Genomic DNA, 13,030 nt, shown 5'->3' with positions numbered 1-13,030 from the left:
GTTGTATCCTGATTCTCTGTATGATATATTAGTCCAAGCAATTTGCAGTAAACTGAATAAAGTGGGAACACTGACCTATCACTGTGTTGGGGCCGCGGGGGAAATTAGTGATTGGAGGAGATGGCGGGAAAGGACATAAGGAAGAAAGTGGAGAATATTATGAATAAACATGAAGTGGGGGATTACAAAGGCCTTCTGAAAGATCTGGGGAAAGATAAGACGATGGTCAAGAAAGGAGAACAGTGGAAATGGTTATGTGGGAATGAGCGATTTCACAGAACTTTTGGAAGAACTTGAGGAAATTGAGAGTGACGAGAGTGAGGATGAATTAGATGTGGTGGCAGGTGCAGTGATGACTGTTGAGAAGAAGTTGAGTGTAGAGGGAGGCAGTGTGGCCAGGAAGGTTGGCATCAAGTGCAAAAAGTGGGACATGTGTTACAGAGGCTCTGAGGTGGAACCTGATGAGAGGGTGGATGAAGTTCCTGCAGTGAGGACCGCTGATCCATATATGGTGATAGGTTGGGTGGAGAAGAAGTTGGGGTTGAGTTGTTGAAAGTAACTAGGAGTGGACTAGTGATGATTTATTGTGTTTCTTCAGACAAGAGGAAGCTGGCTGATCACTTGATTAGGGACAAGAAATGTGACTTGCTTTGCTCTACATAGCAGGGCACCATTGAAAGGAGTGACAACGGGGGTGGTATTAAATGTTGAGGAAGATCCGTTGAAATTGACGATTCCCGGTGTCTGCGTAGCTTTCCATTTGGTGCGACGCAGATCCAGTGGAGAGCCTGAGGAAACGGAGAAGACGTTGTATGTCCTGTTGAGTTTTAATGTAGTGTCTTTGCCAGATAAGGTTAAGGAAGTGTAAGTCATCGGGTGAGAGCGTTTGTTCCGAAAATACTTCAGTGTTTAAGGTGTCAGGTTTATGGGCATGTTGCATCAGTATGCAGGAAGGAGAGTCCTAGATGTGAGAAGTGTGCAGGATGGCATGAGACAAAGGAATGTGTCGTTTTGGTGGAGAAAATTGTGTGTCTTAGTTGTAGGGGTGCCCATGGGGCTGGAAATCAGAGGTGTCCAGTGAGAGAAAGGCAGGTTGAGGTTGGTCGGGTGAGAGTAGTACAGAATGTGTTGTATGCTGAAGCAGTGAAGAGAGTGGTAGAGGAAGATAGTACACGGTGAGGGATCCTGAGAGGATTCATGTGAGTAGGCAGAGACTAATGGAAAGTGATAGGAAGAATATGTAAGGTAGGTTTCTTGGCATTCATAGCTATGGTTGTCAATTGTACTGCAGAAATAGATTGAAAGTCACAGAAAATTGAGGTTGTTATGGCAGCGGCAGAGAAATACTTGAGAGTGCAAGGTTTTACTGCAGAACAGTTACAGGAGGTGTTGAGTGGTAGTGTACTGGAGTAGGATTAGATAAGGTAAATAGTGGAATGGGGTGGTGTTTTTTTTGCATACATTCATTTCTTTATTTTTTATTTCGAGAGGTCTAATAGTTGTCAGGGTAATTTTTCCTTTACCCCAATTGTATAGTAGTACTGTATCACAAATAATTTAATGTAGGTAAGCCGTGAATGGCCTCACACTCCTGTACAGTAGGTGGCGGTGTATACACTTTAAATAGGATGCGATTCGCCAACGCAATCCCAAAGAACAAGAAGATCACCGCGCTGGAGGGGCGGATCACTATGTTGTTCATTCTGATCACAGCAGTGCTGTTGAGTCTCTAGGCTAGCACAGCTTACGCTAGCTTGGCAATAGCTCTCGCATGAATTAGCTCGTTTCTATTTACGCTACGGTCGAACTAAATATATTTTGAAAAAGAATGTCGAAAGAGGTAAGTTTGTATTGATTACTATTCAGTAACGTGCTGATAGGTTGTAGCGTTTTAGTCCGTAACAGTTATGCTATTTGAAGGCGACGCATTCTTACTTACCTAACGTTAAACATGACAGCAGGCCATTTGATCTGACAGCAGGCCATTTGATCTGCAGCTGTAAAGGTCTTTGTCAGCATTGTTATTTAGCGAGTCACCAGTATTTTCACAACTTATTATGAAGATGCATTTTTGTAAACATTCGCCCATTTGTTCACGATTGCAACTGCATTTTTATGGCGCCTGCATCAAGTAAAGTGTACAGTCCGCCATTATACCTAGCCAGTTAACGTTAGCTAGTAGAGGGCGCGCGGTGACGCTCGATAGCTAACGTTAGCTCTGCGAGATACGCTTTTGTCGCGGACAAGTGTGTTTGCGTTAAATTAATTTCAAAATGTGCACTGCTTGTTAATTTGTATTACAGATAGTTTACTAGCTAGCGTTAGCTAAATGGCTTATTCATAGAATGGCTACCAACCCAGGCTCCCGATGCGTTAAAGCAGCAGGCCGCATGCCTAACTAGCAAGTAACGGTAGGCCATTTCTGAGTGTAGTAGTAGACCTGACCTGCCATGGCTAGCAATGATCCCCATTTGCTTCTAATCCAGTGTGTTTCCCTCGTATTAAATTCAGTCTCCCCGTGAGCCGGAGCAGCTCCGCAAGCTCTTCATTGGTGGGCTGAGCTTCGAGACCACCGACGAGAGTTTACGGACCCATTTTGAAAGATGGGGATCCCTCACAGATTGTGTGGTGAGTATTGCATTCCTTTTCTAATACGGAACAAAAATATAAACTCAACAATTTCATAGTTATTTTTTTAATGAGTTACTGTTCATATAGATGAAATACATTCATAGCACTACACACCCTAGTACAATTCCAGGCTGTATCACAACCTGTCAAGATTGGGAGTCCCATAGGACGGCACACAATTGGCCCAGTGTCATTAGGGTTTGGCCGGGTTAGGCTGTCATTGTAAACAAGAATTTGTTCTTTACTGACTTTCCTAGTTAAATAAATAACAAATGTACATCTTTTGGTTAAAGATGCCTTTAAAAAATGGGCCTCACAATGGGCCTCAGGATCTGGTCACAGTATTTTTGTGCTTTCAAATTGCCATTGATAAAATACAATGCTGCTTGTTGTCTGTAGCTTATGCCTGCCCATACCATAACCCCACTCATCATGGGGCACTCTGTTCACAACGTTGACATCGGAAAACCGCTCGCCCACACAACGCCATACATGTGGTCTGCGGTTGTTATGCTTTTTGGACGTACTGTCGGATTATCTAAAATTACGTTGGAATTGGCTTATGGTAGAGAAATTAACATTAAATTATCTGGCAACAGTGCTGGTGAACATTCCTGCAGTCAGCATGCCAATTGTACGCTCCCTCAACTTGAGACATCTGTGGTATTGTGTTGTGTGACACAACTGCACATTTAAGTGGCCAATTGTCCCCAACCCATCATTTTAAAAGGCTAATTGATCATTAGAAAACCCTCTTGCAATTATGTTATCACAGCTGAGAACGGTTCTGATTTAAAGAAGCAATAAACTGGCCTCAGACTAGTTGAGTATTTGGAGCATCAGTATTTGTGGGTTCGATTACAGGCTCAAAACAGCCAGAACAATAGACAAAGAACTTGTCAGTCTATTCTTGTTCTGAGAAATGAAGGCTATTCCATGTGAGAAATTGCCAAGAAACTGAAGATCTCGTACAACGCTATGTGCTACTCCCTTCACAGAACAGCGCAAACTGTCTCTAACCAGAATAGAAAGAGGAGTGGGAGGCCCCAGTGCACAACTGAGCAAGAGGACAGGTGCATTAGTGTCTAGTTGAGAAACAGACACCTCACAAGTCCTCAACTGGCAGCTTCATTAAATAGTACCCGCAAAACACTAGACTTAACTTCAACAGTGAAGAGGCAACTCCGGGATGCGGCGTTCCTCTGTCCAGTGTTTGTGTTCTTTTTCCCTTTTTAATATTTTATTTTATTGGCCAGTCTGAGATATGCCTAGGCCAGCATCCTGGAGTCGAACAGCTCAAATAAGCAAAGAGAAACAACATCCCATTACTTTAAGACATGAAGGAAGTGAATCTGGAAAATGTCAAGAACTGAGCTTTTTTTCACTTGCAATTGCAAAAGCCATGATGGCACTGGTTCTCATGAGGACCACCACAGAAAAGGAAAACCCAGAGTTGCCTCTGCTGCAGAGGATAGGTTCATTAGATTTGCCAGCATCAGATTGCAGCCCAAATAAATGCTTCACAGAGTTCAAGTAGCAGACACATCTCAACCTCGACTGTTCAGAGGAGACAGCGTGAATCAGGCTTTCATGGTCAAATTGCTGCAAAGAAACCACTACTAAAGGACACCAAGAAGAAGATACTTGCTTGGGCCAAGAAACAGGAGCAATGGACATTAGACCGGTGGAAATCTGTCTGATGAGTCCAAATTTGAGTTGAACTGCAGAGTGAAGGAAAAGAAGCCAACAAGTGCACAGCGCATGTCAGAACTCCTTCAATACTGTTGGGAAAGCATTCCAGGTGAAGCTGGTTGAGAGAATGCCAAGAGTGTGCAAAGCTGTCATCAAGGCAAGGGGTGGCTACTTTGAAGAATCTAAAATATATTTTAATTTAACGCTTTTTGGTTACAAAATGATTCCATATGTGTTATTTCACAGTTGTGATGTGTTCACTATTCTACAATGTAGAAAATAGTCTAAATAAACCTTTGACTGGTACTTTTGTAATTATATCAGCAAATTAATGGTTCAATTCCGAATTCCTCAGGTAATGAAAGATCCAGTCACAAAGAGATCGAGGGGCTTTGGCTTTGTCACTTACAGCTCTGTGGATGAAGTTGATGCATCAATGGAGGCTCGTCCTCATAAGGTTGATGGCCGCCAAGTGGAGCCCAAGAGAGCGGTGTCCAGAGAGGTGAGCGATGTCTGCTGTGACTACGAAACACAGAAACCTCCCAGTTACACATATTTTGATATTGGGGTGCTGTTGAAGTTTCTGAATATGAAGTGGAATTGTTTTTAATTATCTTCTGTTTGTCTTTTGAAGTGATTTTAATATTTTGAATGTCATGTTGGACAGGATTCCTCAAGGCCAGGTGCTCACACCACTGTGAAGAAGATCTTTGTGGGTGGCATCAAGGAGGACACAGAGGAGCATCACCTTAGGGACTACTTTGATCAATTTGGCAAGATCGAAGTTATCGACATCATGACTGATAGGACCAGCGGGAAGAAGAGGGGGTTTGCCTTTGTTACATTTGATGATCATGATGCAGTCGATAGGATTGTCAGTAAGTTCTCAAGTCAACACCATTGATACAGAAAAGCTGCTATTGTGTATTTAGATGTTTTACTTTTTTTCGTCAAGTAATTTACTGATCTGTTTTTAACAATCTCCTTTCTCCGCTTACAGTCCAGAAGTATCATACAGTGAATGGTCACAACTGTGAAGTGAGGAAGGCTTTGTCAAAGGAAGACATGAACCGGTCCGGTATGTATTGTAGCAGTTGATTCCTAACAACAACTGAAGCTTTAGATGTGATGAGAAAGTGACTGACTGTTTGATGTCTGAATTTCAGGGCCAAGAGGTGGAAACTTTGGTAGAGGTGGCGGATATGGAGGTATGAGCACTCTGGTTTTTATTTCCTTTTAAACCATATTCAACCTTGTTCCGTAGGGAATTAATTTACTAGTTGGCTGCCCAGGTGCAATGCAGGCTTCAAGTTATTCTCACATCTGTAACAATTTTTTTTCTAGGTGGTTTCGGTGGAGGGAGAGGAGGAGGAGGTGGAGGATATGGTGATAACGATGGATACAATAACTATGGAGGCAATGGTGAGTTCTTCTGTGTTTTTTCTAGATATTGTAAAATAAAATGTGGGCAATGTTTTCGGGAGGATTTGCCAGTTTGTCCAAAAGCTTAACTTCTTTGACTTATTTCCTTAGGTGGCGGCTATGGTGGAGGTCCCGGCGGGTATGGTGGTGGCAACCGGGGCTATGGCGGAGGCGGCGGCGGTGGCTATGGTAACCAGGGTGGCAGCTATGGAGGAGGAGGATACGACAACTACAACAATGGAGGTGGTGGTGGTGGTGGAAGCTACAGAGGTGGTAGGTCAACCAAGCAATTGTGCGCTGCACATATAAATAGTGCCATCACTTAGTTTTGTATCGGGATAGCTGTGTGTGATGGATAGCTTAGAATTTAAAACTACTATCTGTGTCCTCTTGCAGGTAACTATGGAGCTAGTAGTGGTGGTGGGAGCAGCAGTGGAAGTGGTGGTGGTGGTGGAGACTACAATGACTTTGGCAATTACAACAGCCAGTCGTCCTCCAGCTACGGCCCAATGAAAGGAGGCAGCGGCTATAGTGGCGGCAGTGGAGGGGGCCGGAGCAGCGGCCCATATGGTGGTGTTGGTGGTGGTGGTAAGTCCCATGTTACACTTCCCCTTGAAGTAAATAAGAACTGAGCCTAAGTCCCTGGATTTGTAAGGGAGGAAAATATAGGCGTTTCCCTAGTAGCTAGTCCCTTGAGTTGAGCACTTACGTAAGGCCTGGCCCATTCTGCAGGTGGTTATGGAGGAGGCTCCGGTGGTGGATATGGAGGGGGCTCCGGAGGTCGAAGGTTCTAGGTTCTGAGGTAAGCGCTGTACTGAAAAAATTGCACTGCACCTCTAGATTGGACTGTTAAATGTAGTTTTGGAGTCCGTACATTGGAGGAATTGAGATTGCCATTTTCACTATGTGGCTTCCTTGGCACAGCCTAGTCCAAGATGCAGCATAGTTGTTTTTAGAAAACAAAGCACTCCCTTTACATATGGCCAGTAGGCCTAGGCTCGAGGGCAATCATATACCGTGATACATGTGCTGAAATTAATTGTCTGAGTTCTGTATGGGGGATCCAGCAGCAAATCTTTACTTTCACAGAATCTACCATCTATTGAGCCCCTTGGCATATATGGATTGGACTGAGTTTGAAACATCCCCCCCCAACTCCACACACACAATCTGCCCTCCTTGTCTTTGCTATGCAGTGCAACGGGCTTGAATTGAAGGCTTGCTCCTGGCTTTTCTCCTCTTGACCCCACTCAAATGTAGCTGATAATGACGAAAGAAGGAAGGTGCAAAAGTTTAACATTGTTGTTCCGTATTGTCCAACAGGCTACAGTACTTAGGAGAGGAGAGCCAGAGAGGTGACAGGGAAAGGAAGCAGCAGGTTTACCCCCTATATCTGCTCAGCCAAGCACAGTTGTGGCAGGTTTACATCTGCCACATGAAGAGAAATGTACAGTAGAAAAGGAAAAATCATGTGGAGAGGGAGGGAGGGGAATGGGTGGGTCCTTTTCAAACCGTTCTTGTCAAATGCTTCCCAGCAGGATTATATGATTTTGTAGTTTTGCTGTTTTTGTCTTTGAAGTGTAAAGCATTCCACTAAGGTTTTATGTAGGTATTTTGATTTTCCCCGCACCTATAGGGTGTTTTTAAGATGTAACCGCCACCAAATCAAGATTAAATAAACCGCTTTTCAGTTTTGTTTTTTTACATTGTGTATTTTGATTGATGGGTTCCTGTTGATTGTGTTACATGAGATGAGTAGTCCTCAACAGATGAGTAGATGGTATGAAGTGTAATTGGAATATCCTCAGAGTACTTGCGTTATGTTCCATATTCAGTATCAAAGCATGTCATTGTTTAGAAAAGTGCATTTTTGTTTAGATAGTTTACCTCAATGCCTTTGGTGAAAATACCCTGCTTGCATACAGAGGTCAAAGGCCTTTGTGCTTCTGGGCCGCCGGGCCGGTTTCTCCCCTAAAGTTTAGCATTGTTGCCACTGGACAAAATAAAAGTTTGCTTAATGGCTTTTCTGTTGGCTCATAGCTTCACAATCAATTGGAGTCTAGCTTACACACAGAACTTGAGACTAGCCTATCAATTGGAGGAGCCAGCTGAGAGGCTAGTCATTGGGAGGAACCAGCTAAGGGAGAGAAGTAGCAAGATCCCCGCGAGGAGCCAGTGAAGCAGGGGACAGCAGCAGTCTTTGAGTACAGATGGTTGCTCTTGTAAGACTAGCGAGAGGCAGCTCGAGAAAGGAAGGGGTATTTTATATACCATGCTGGTAGGTAAGAAGAGATTTTTGATCAACTCTTGTATTTTTAACACTCACCTTTTTGAAAATGTTAGCAGTCCATGTTAAGTCTCAGGGTAAATTCACTAACATGGGCTCCGTAGGCATTTTATTCCAGCAAAGGTATTTAATCTTAGAATAAGAGGGCTATAGATTTAGTGAATTAGTTAACTACCAGTGTTTTTGGTTGCCCAATTACCTGAATGATGCAAACCTTGACTGCTACTCAATTGCATTTGTGACAACATAAGTGGCCGGATATCCTCAACATTAATGACTAGATCTGGTTACACTAATGTTGGTAGTGCATGAAAATCTAGAATAAAGCCACTCAGTAGCACTAAAAATGTATGTACTTTCTCTAATATCTCTCTCATTTTCAGGAATGTAAGATGTCTGCACTAGTGCACCTCTCATGCACCTTATCTTGCACCTCTACACCTGTACTGAGATGACCAGCGGTTACAGGACCAAATATGACATGGGTATGCTGTTTTAAAAAAAAAATTAAATACTTACATTTTTTGTTGTTGTGATGCCTCACTTTCTCTGCTTTGTGCAGGCCAAATATCAGATTATTTCAAGATGATGTGTGCTTTGTGTGGTTTTAATTGCTTTAATGTTTTTCTTTCAGTGTCATTTTAAATGGACAGAAGGGACACTACAGGAATGCTGCTGGACAGTTTTAAACTTTTGTACTAACTTGCAATAAAATGTTTTGTTTTTTTAAGCATTTGTCTTTATTGTAAACACTTATGAGGCTCTGGTCTGTTTTTCCAAATGAAGTCTTGATTGTATGTTCTGTAGAGGCAGTTCATTCTGTATAGACAGCTGTATGTGGTGCAGAGGGAAATTTATTTTAGGTTTTTATCACCTATTTGCTGAATGTCAAATTCCTGTGTACGGGGTTTAACGGAAGTAGAGTAAGGAAGAGGTATGAAGTAGAGTAGTGGTAGCATTTTCAGACACAGAATGCATGATGTTTTGGGGTGGCAGGGTAGCCTAGTGGTTAGAGCGTTGGACTAGTAACCGGAAGGTTGCAAGTTCAAACCCCAGAGCTGACATGTGTTAGGGCATCATTCTGACAAGGAGTCTATAGACCTTTTTATTATAATATATTTATATAGCACTTTTCATTACAAGTAGAATCTGTTGCTTTAAACAAACAATTTAACAAAACAAATGTAGGGATCTGGCAGTTCATTATGGCACAATAATCTGCTTGCCTTGCTAACAGGGTAGCGGTTCAACCCCCTCCAGTTGTTCTCCTTTGCTACTATACTGAGGAAAAATATAAATGCAACATGCAACAATTTTTAAAGAGCAGTATTGAAATAGATTCAGTAGGCCTTAACCTATGGATTTCACATGACTGGGATATAGATATGCATCTGTCATAGATGCCTTAAAGAAAAATGGGTCAAAAATCCAGTCCGTATCTGGTGGAACCACTCATGCAGCGTGACATCTCCTTCTCACAGAATTGATCAGTCTGATTATGGCCTGTGGAATGTTGGTCCACTCTTCAAAAACTGCAAAGGTGCGGTAACTGGAACACACTGTCGATCCACAGCATCCCACACATGCTCAATGGTGACGTGTCTGGTGAGTATGGCCAGAACTGAGACATTTTCAGCTTCCAGGAATTGCATTCTCATGCTGAGACATGATGGGATGGCAATGGGCCTCAGGATCTCATCACGGCACAGTATATCTGTGCATTCAAATGGCAGAAAAAGGAACAGTAAATTCTCTGGCAACAGCTCTGGTGGACATTTCTGCAGTCAGCATGCAAAACTTCACATTTTTGAGTGCTCTGTGTAATTATAATGCTGTTTAATCAGCTTCTTGATGTGCCACACCTGTCAGGTGGATGAATTATCTTGGGAAAGGAGAAATGCTCACAAACAGGGATGTAAACAAATTTGTACACAACATTTGAGAGAAATAAACTTTTTGTGCGTATCAAAAATGTCTGGGATATTTTCTTTCAGCTCATGAAACATGGGACCAACACTTTACATGTTGCGTTTGTATTTTTGTTCAGTGTATGTTGGTGGCAGTGATGGCTTAATCCTAGTAGTAGTTCCCAAGGATTTTGCAGTGTGCCTGATATTGGGGTGTTGGCACACAATGACTTCAGATGGGTAATATGTATAATTTCTGGCTATTCAATCATCCCTTGGTCCCTTAAATCAATACATTTCTAGCATTAGGAGGCTGAATAAATTTGTCTTTGCCCCTAAGACCCTCCTGATCTTTTAAAGATACACCTGTCGGGCTGTATCTCCGAGCTGGTACGGCAATTGCATTGTCTGCAACCGCTGGGCTCTCCAGATGGTGGTACGGTCAGCCCAACACGTCACTGGGTGCACACTGCATGCCCTCCAGGACATCTACTGCACCCAGTGTCACTGGAAGGCCAAGAAGATAATCAAAGACCTCTGCCACCCGAGCCACGGCCTGCTCACCCTGATACCATGCTGCAGAGTATTTTTCTCTGCTCATACAGTGGTGTAAAGTACTAAAGTAAAAATACTTTAAAGTACTACTTATGTAGTTTTGGGGTGTATCTGTAGTTTACTATTTATATTTTTGACAACTTTTACTTCACTACATTCCTAAATAAAGAAATTACTTTTCACTCCATACATTTTCCCTGACACTCAAACGTACTTGTTCCATTTTGAATGCTTAGCAGAATAGGAAAACGATCAGATGTTTGTCTGACGAGTATTTTTCTCCGCTCATACAGTGGTGTAAAGTACTTTTAAAAAAATCCTTTAAGGTACTACTTATGTAGGTTTTTAGGGTATCTGTAGTTTACTATTAATATTTTTGACAACTTTTACTTCACTATATTCCTAAAGAAAATAATGTACTTTTTACTCCAAATGTTTTCCCTGACACCCAAAAGTACTTGTTACATTTTTAATGCTAAGCAGGATAGAAAAATGGTCAAATTCACGCACTTGTGAAGAGAACCTCCCTGGGCATCCCTACTGCCTTTGATCTGTCAGACTCACTAAACACACATACTTCATTTGTAAATTATGTTGGAGTGTGCCCCTGGCTATCTGTAAATACATTTTAAAACTAAATTGTGCCGTCTGGTTTGCTTAATATAAGGAATTTAAACGTATTTATACTTTTACTTTTGATACTTAAGTATATTTTAGCAATTACATTTACTTTTGATACTTTGATACTTTTACTCAAGTAGTATTTTACTGGGTGGCTTTTACTTGAGTCATTTTCTATTAAGATATCTACTTTTACTCAAATATGACAATTGGGTACTTTTTCCAACATTTTCAATTTTTCAGTGGGTGCTGCAGCACCCTCATCCTCCCGACTTCCTGCGGCTATGTACACACCATCATATATTATTTGACTCTGATGATAAAGAAATAGAAAATATTCCTGTAAAGGAATGTGTTAAATATTTAGGACACTTAGTCAGACAACATTTGAATTTGAATTTCTCTCCTAAAATTAAGAAAACCAAAAATATATTCAATAATTGGCTACAGAGAGATCTTTCTATACTTGAGAGTACTTCTGTCCAAGACAGAGGGACTGTCTCATTTTGTGTCATTATCGTTATGTGTAAATCCTTCTACTTGTAAAGAGATCAATAAGACCTTTCTTGACTTCATCTGGAAAAATAGGTCTCACAAACTATAAGTCAGTCCTTTCTAACAAAAGAGCTGAAGGCAGTCTAGAAGTGTTGGATTTTGTTGACATAAATAACAATTTCAAGTAAGGAATAAGTCATTGTTCTACCCCAGCTAGCATGTGGGGAATATTGACTTTGTTCTTGATGTTTTCGACAACAAGGGTAATATTCTCACATATGAACAATTTATAACATTGAAAGAGTTTCCAATACCTTTCAGAGAGTTTATTTCTGTGATCAAAGCCATTCCCAGTGGTCTAACTACTCTAATGAAAACTCATCTTAGCTTTGGTAATGATCACAAAGTTTATCCAGAACTCAGATTGGAAGGCGTGGGTTTACTTGAGAAATCTTGTTGTAATAAATATATAAGACAAATTCTTCATTCACAAATCCAACTTACACACTGGAAAAATGCATGGTTGAGGCCTTACAAATATTTTATACCAAACAAAGACAAGGAAGTGCACTTCAAAATTTTACATAAGATATATCCATGTAATTCTATGATATCCAAATTTGTGGCTATTGATGATATCTGCGTTTTCTGTGAAAAAGAAGGTGAGAATCTGTCTCACTTGTTCTTTGAATGTAAATTTGTGTCAGAATTTTGGGGAAACCTTGCAAAATACTTATTTATCATTATGAACACTACCTATGTTTTTGACACGAAAGATATAATATGTTACTATCGCAATGAGAACAAAACCACTGAAATGATTGTGAATTGTTTTATTCTTGTTGCCAAATACTTCCTACACAAACAAAAATTCCAAAATTATATACCCAAATTACACATTTTTTGGATTGAATTTAAATATTTTATTAAAACATTAACCCCATTGAACAATAACAAGAATAATATTTTCCTAAATCATTACAATAAGATATTTTCATAGTGAGTACAATTGCACTAGAATTGTTTAATTATTTATTTATTTATTTATTTTGTTCCAATATTTTCTCCTTAATACCAGCGTTCTGTTTTTTATGATGTAAGAATGTAAATTGTTGATCTGCATTTTTAATAAATAATAATAATAAATACAATTAATTTAAAAAAATTATCATATATATTTATATTCTGGACTCTGACATTGCTCATCGTGTTATTTTTTATTTGTTTTATTTTTGTGATTTGTTGGGTATTACTGCACTGTCAGAGCTAGAAACACAAGCATTTCGCTGCACCTGCGATAACATCTGCAAAATAGGGATATGCGACCAATAGCATTTGATTTGACGTAACGATTCAGGAGTACGTCATCAATTCAATTATTCTACCTTGTGTCGTCAAGACACTCTGTACAAAGGTGGCG

At 40.7% G+C, this 13,030-nt stretch overlaps 1 protein-coding gene across 4 annotated transcripts; it reads left to right on the top strand.

The window, feature by feature from the left end:
• The first annotated feature begins 1,623 nt into the window (after positions 1 to 1,623).
• On the top strand, positions 1,624 to 8,762 carry LOC110494224 (heterogeneous nuclear ribonucleoprotein A1). 4 transcript variants are annotated; one of them, XR_016487946.1, is made up of 12 exons: positions 1,624 to 1,840; positions 2,512 to 2,628; positions 4,679 to 4,825; positions 4,991 to 5,201; positions 5,324 to 5,401; positions 5,490 to 5,531; positions 5,668 to 5,745; positions 5,857 to 6,018; positions 6,142 to 6,333; positions 6,478 to 6,547; positions 8,416 to 8,517; positions 8,667 to 8,762. XR_016487946.1 is itself a non-coding variant. In XM_090205639.1 (11 exons), the coding sequence occupies exons 1-10, from the start codon at positions 1,829 to 1,831 to the stop codon at positions 6,537 to 6,539; spliced, it is 1,098 nt and encodes a 365-aa protein (XP_090061765.1). In that variant the 5' UTR covers positions 1,631 to 1,828; the 3' UTR covers positions 6,540 to 6,547; positions 7,069 to 7,772. The 4 variants fall into 4 exon arrangements, 2 of the variants coding, with proteins under 2 accessions (XP_090061765.1, XP_021424804.2); XR_016487947.1 differs by having other exon boundaries at positions 1,631 to 1,840; positions 6,142 to 6,330; XM_090205639.1 differs by lacking the exons at positions 8,416 to 8,517; positions 8,667 to 8,762 and adding an exon at positions 7,069 to 7,772 and having other exon boundaries at positions 1,631 to 1,840; positions 6,142 to 6,330.
• The last annotated feature ends 4,268 nt before the right edge of the window (positions 8,763 to 13,030 follow it).

Source organism: Oncorhynchus mykiss, chromosome 17 (assembly GCF_057628025.1).
Source record: "Oncorhynchus mykiss isolate SJ-2025 chromosome 17, ASM5762802v1, whole genome shotgun sequence".
In the NCBI taxonomy this organism is placed as follows: domain Eukaryota; kingdom Metazoa; phylum Chordata; class Actinopteri; order Salmoniformes; family Salmonidae; genus Oncorhynchus; species Oncorhynchus mykiss.
This window is presented reverse-complemented; position numbering and strand designations above follow the sequence as displayed.